Raw genomic sequence first — 6,000 nt, forward strand, 5'->3', positions numbered from 1 at the left:
AACACGGTGAAACCCCGTCTCTACTAAAAATATACAAAAACTAGCCGGGCGAGGTGGCGGGCGCCTGTAGTCCCAGCTACTGGGGAGGCTGAGGCAGGAGAATGGCGTAAAACCCAGGAGGCGGAGCTTGCAGTGAGCTGAGATCTGGCCACTGCACTCCAGTCTGGGCGAAAGAGCGAGACTCCGCCTCAAAAAAAAAAAAAAAAAAAAAAAAAAAAAAAAAAAAAAAAAAAAAAAAAAAAGAAAATAGAATAATAAAATCTTCACAACAACAAAGAAGCAATGCAGACAGGGACAGGCCTTAAATGTCAGGATAAGGAATGTATATGTGAAGTATGCATATATCCAGCATTGGAAAACTACCGTGGTTTTTAAGCAAAGCAATCAGAGTAGCACAGTGATGTTACAGAAACAAAAAAGGGATATGGAGGATGGACTGGAGGGCAGTAGGACTGGAGACAGGGAGACTAGTAGGTACCGTGTTACTTCACGTACAAAAGGATGGACAGGAACTGAGACAGAAAGAAAGAGCTAACATGAAAAACACTGAAAATGCTCCACACACTTTGTTTTCCAGTTGAGAAGCTATCTTAGTCATTTCCTTTAATATTGTGAGATTTGGATGATAATTATCACCTCTGTCAGATTCCATGGGAGAAGAAAGAAAAACAAAATAGAAACTCCTTTCCAAAGCTGCAGATTGATCATAAGCTTTGGCAATGCCCCGAGAGGCATCCCTACAGAGGCAGCATACACTAGGACGTTGACAATTCTTCTGTTCTGTCACTCAGTAGGTTACCACACACAATTTATTACCATATACAATATATTACCTAACTCCTGTGAAACTTGGGGAAAGCTTCGGATAAAGGGAAATTTTCATCCTTACAGGAAAAATGATAGGCTTTCTTTCTTGATTTGGATATACAGATTCTGGAGCTTTGTGGTAACTGCTATTAACTGAAATGCCATTTCCTTCTTAGGAGTATCAATATCTCCAAGTATTTTCCAATAATATGCACAAGCAGTGTAACATTAAGAAACTCTTAGAAAATACCCCTTGTTAAAATAGTTATATGCAGAAAACTATCCTTAAAAATACCTTTTAGCATCAGAATGGAAAGGCTACATATTCCTAAAGCCATCAGCAGAGACGCCAATCCTATTCATTTCCTGAGTCACTAAACTGGCAACTAACCCACACTCCACTACCATTCCCAGACAGGAAAGCCTGACAGCACAGGCACCATGAGTTGAATTACCTGTCCATGGCACAAAAGAGCTCATATGGCCAAAAGAATCTAAGACCAACGGGTCAGTTTTACAGAAAAGAATATACAAGGAGTGAAAGACGGGGGAAAGCCATGCAATAGATTTATGGCTTCACATACCTGGCATCGAGGAACCTTGATCTTAAAATCATAACTGCTTCACAAGTGCTTTGTTTGAGCTGCATTTGAATGGAACTAAATTTTCGATGGATGATGCCCACCATTCTTTCAATCTCTTTTGGAGAAATGGGACGTGTTCTACTCTGTTCTCGGAGAAGGTTCATCACATGTGTAGTAAATTCATTACATGCCTGTAATGGGAAAAAAAAAATCACTCCTTTGGAAACTGATATTTTATATCATCACATAAAGAGATTAACTCATCTGAATTTACACCTCATTTGCAGTCACCAATAGCATTATACAGTGTGTAGGGTAAAACGAAAACTAAGACACTTGTAAAATGGTAGTAATAGTAGTTAAAGCAGCAAGAATTCTGAAACCGTGCATGGTCAGATGTGCAAGGGAGACAGCATTCAGCTGCTCTTCCCGCCCACCCCTGTCCAGTTCCAAAATGATGTTTTCCCATTCAAGGATGCTCCCTACCAATTCCCATATACAAATAAAAATGTGTTAATTGTTAATACTAAGTACCACCTATTTTCTCTGGGGTTTTACATTTAGTCAACAAATGCTTACTGAACAACTACAAAGTTCAAACTCTTGCCAGTGCTGTAAGGAACATAGAAATAAGATGCAGGCCTGGCCTTTGGTGAGAAAAAATATATAAAATACTAATTCAGTGCAAAGACTACAGGAAGATATTAACAAGTTCAAAGGAAGGAATATTCTCATCTGTAGGCTTCATGGATTGAGCTTTAAAGAATAGGTAGCATCTTTGAAAGGTGGATAAAGATGGAAGTCAGGAGGAATTCCAGGCACTAGGAATAATAGTATGTTGCAAGTTCAGAATATGGCAAGTAGGAATACAGATAATATGTAAAGAAGCAAAAAGGATTCAGGCTTGAATTAGCACATAAAGGGACTTGCATGCCAAGCATTCCAATGACCTATTACAATTTAGCTGTAGTGCAGGCCTTTAGTGGATATAAGCCATCTCTGTAAAGCAGCTCAACTCTTCAAGAGATGTCCAACAGAAAATAAGGATCAGATTTGGGTCTCAAACTTTTTAGTTAACAATCCTCAGACATTGTCTCTTTCAGTACATACACACACACACACACACACACACACACACACACACGTTTCCCCTAAAATTCAGAGTCTCAGTCTGTCACCCAGGCTGGAGTGCAGTGGTATGATCATAGTTCATTGCAGCCTCAAGCTCCTGGGCTCAAGCAATCCTCCCATCTCAGCGTCCGAAGTAGCTGTGATGACAGGCATGTGCCACCATACCCAGCTAATTATTTATTTTTTTTTTTTTGTAGAGACGGAGTCTCACTCTGTTGCCCAGGCTGGAGTGCTGGAGTGCAGTGATGCAATATTGGCTCACTGCAACCTCCGCCTCCCAAGTTCAAGCAATTCTCCTGCCTCAGCCTCCCAAGTAGCTGGGACTACAGGTGCACATCACCACGCCCAGCTAATTTCTTTTGTATTTTAGTCGAGATGCGGTTTCACCATGTTGCCCAGGCTGATCTCAAACTCCTGAGCTCTGACAATCCGCTCGCCTCGGCTTCCCAAAATGCTAGGATTATAGGCGTGAGCCCTCGCGCCTGGCCCCCAGCTAATTTTTAAATCTTTTTTTAGAGTCAGGGTCTTGCTATGTTGCTCAGACTTGTCTCAAACTCTTGGCCTAAAGAGATTCTCCCACCTCAGCCTACTGAGCTGCTAGGATTACAGGTGTATGCCACTGCATCCAACTTCATCTATATTCTCTTTGATTTATAAATCTGTATAACTGGGCCTACACTGAAATCCAGTACTGCCCTGGTAAATAAAGCATCAGTTTATACTCCTGAAGAAAAAGAGTCTCTTCTGGCATTTTTCTTAAAAACGCAGGATGGGAAATTCTGCATCTTACTGCATGGGTGTCCCTGATAGAGTGAGCAGACAGAACAATCACTGATCAATGCAAGACATGATTGGAAGTTATGATAATGTCCACTTCCCTACAGATATCCTGAACACTGCTTACATATAGCACATGACAGTTTTTCTAACTGTTCATTGGAGAACTAACCTTTCCCGTACACTGTGTAGAACTTTCCATAAATATTTCTAAGATAAGGTAAAATGAGTCTTATTATGTAAAGTTTTTTCAAAAATGTTTTAAGCCGTAGGAAATATTACATTCCTTGCGAGTGGTGACACTGTATGATACAGGATTCTTCAGAGTGTAGAATTATGCAATATACATATCTAATAAACATCTACAAATTGGTGGGCTTTTTTTTTTTTTTTTTTTTGAGACGGAGTCTGGCTCTGTCGCCCAGGCTGGAGTGCAGTGGCCGGATCTCAGCTCACTGCAAGCTCCGCCTCCCAGGTTCATGCCATTCTCCTGCCTCAGCCTCCAGAGTAGCTGGGACTACAGGCACCCGCCACCTCGCCCGGCTAGTTTTTTGTATTTTTTAGTAGAGACGGGGTTTCACCGTGTTAGCCAGGATGGTCTCGATCTCCTGACCTCGTGATCCGCCCGTCTCGGCCTCCCAAAGTGCTGGGATTACAGGCTTGAGCCACCGCGCCCGGCCGGTGGGCTTTTTAATACTACAGTTCAAGAGAGAGAGTTATGTTGGTTAATAGCCATAAATTCATTATCCCTAAACCATAAGAGAAGAATTCTTAATCTGCAGTCAATGGATAGGTTTAGAAGGTCAATGACCTCCTGAAATCCTATACAAGTTGTGTGAATATTAATAATTCTGATGAATCTGTGAAGTTTTTGTTTCCTTTTCAGATTTTCAGTCTATAATTTTAAAAGATTAACAATCATTATCCTAGGATATGACACAGTAAAACATTAAGCAATATTGTAGACTAAAACCAGAAGTTGAAGGCAGAAACCAAGATTTAAAAAAATAAATTTAAGATCTTCCCCACTATATTATCAATTTATTTTATTATTATCGTTTTTTGAGATGGCGTTTAGTTCTTGTTGCCCAGGCTGTAGTGCAATGGCACGATCTTGGCTCACTGCAATCTCTGCCTCCCAAGTTCAAGCTGTTCTCCTGCCTCAGCCTCCCAAGTAGCTGGGATTACAGGCGTGTGTCACCATGCCCGGGTAATTTTTTTTGTATTTTTAGTAGAGATGGGGTTTCACCATGTTGGTCAGGTTAGTCTCGAACTCCTGACCTCAAGCGATTTACCTGCCTCAGCCTCCCAAAGTACTGGGATTATAGGCGTGAGCCTGTAATAAACAGTACATGGCCTATTTATTTATTTTGAGAGAGTTTCATTCTGCTGCCCAGGCTGGAGTGCAGTGGCACGATCTTGGTTCACTGCAACCTCCGCCTTCTGAGTTTGAGTGATTCACATGCCTCAGTCTTCTGAGTAGCTGGGATTACAGCCATATGCCACCGTGCCCAGCTAATTTTTTTTTTTTTTTTTTTGAGATGGAGCCTTGCTCTGTCGCCCAGGGGCGCGATCTTGGCTCACTGCAAGCTCCGCCTCCTGGGTTCACACCATTCTCCTGCCTCAGCCTCCTGAGGAGCTGGGACCACAGGCGCCCGCCACCACGCCCGGCTAATTTTTTGTATTTTTAGTAGAGACAGGGCTTCACTGTTTTAGCCAGGATGGTCTCAATCTCCTAACCTCGTGATCTGCCCACCTCGGCCTCCCAAAGTGCTGGGATTACAGGTGTGAGCCACCGCCCTCGGCTAATATTTGTATTTTTGGTAGAGAGAAGCTTTTACCATGTTGGCCAGGCTAGTCTCAAACTCCTGACCTCAAGTGATCCGCCCGCCTCGGCCTCCCAAAGTGCTGGGAATACAGGCATGAGCCACCATGCCCGGCCTATATTATCAATTTAAACAATTTTATGCCAAATTAAAAACAAGTGGTCACCGTACCAGTAAATATATGTATATATCTTTTTCTTGAACTTTCCCTAAGGAGATGTTTATATAATTTCCAAGTTATATAATGTGGCCAACTCTAACCTTCAGTATTCTCATGAGTAAAACAACAATAATTGAACTAGAACTATTCCCAAACTGGGATTAACAAATTCTACAGTTCTACAGCTAGTTCCATAGAATGTTAACTAATGGTCCAACAATATGGTATGTTTGGGATATGCTGGGTTAACCAAAATCTTAAAAAATGTTTGTGGATAAGACTCTTCAGTATTTCTATCCCAATATTTGTAATAAATCTTCAAGGAGAAACAGTATATCCAACTTTTTCCCAAATAAATGTGGCCAAAAAATTTCTCTCTAGAGTAATACTGTCCAACAGAAATATATTGTGAGCCACATATTAAATTTTTAAATTCTCAGTAGCCATATTAAAAAATAAAATACAAAGAATTAGGTGAAATTAATTAACAATATATTTCATTTAACCCAATATATAAAAAATAACCTGGCCTGGGCAACATGGCAAAATCCCATCTTTAACAAAAATATAAAAAATTAGCTGGACATGGTGGCACGCCTGTGGTCCCAGCTACTTGGGAGGCTGAGGTAGGAAGATCACTTGAGCCTAGGAGGCAGAGGCTATAGGGAGCTGAGATTGTGCCACTGCATCCAGCCTGGGTGGCAGAGTGAGAGAA

The 6,000-nt window shown here is 41.3% G+C and overlaps 1 protein-coding gene across 4 annotated transcripts in view; it reads right to left on the reverse strand.

Moving 5' to 3' along the window:
* The window catches only part of PBX3 (pre-B-cell leukemia homeobox 3), a 235,395-nt gene that overhangs the window by 37,627 nt on the left and 191,768 nt on the right, over positions 1-6,000 (reverse strand). For all 4 annotated transcript variants that reach the window (XM_011931376.1, XM_011931377.1, XM_011931375.1 and 1 more), the window contains exon 4: positions 1,392-1,582. In XM_011931376.1, the coding sequence (XP_011786766.1) occupies positions 1,392-1,582 (191 nt within the window). The remainder of the gene's footprint in view (positions 1-1,391; positions 1,583-6,000) is intronic.

The sequence above is a fragment of the Colobus angolensis genome, unplaced genomic scaffold (genome assembly GCF_000951035.1).
Source record: "Colobus angolensis palliatus isolate OR3802 unplaced genomic scaffold, Cang.pa_1.0 Scaffold9, whole genome shotgun sequence".
In the NCBI taxonomy this organism is placed as follows: Eukaryota; Metazoa; Chordata; class Mammalia; order Primates; family Cercopithecidae; genus Colobus; species Colobus angolensis.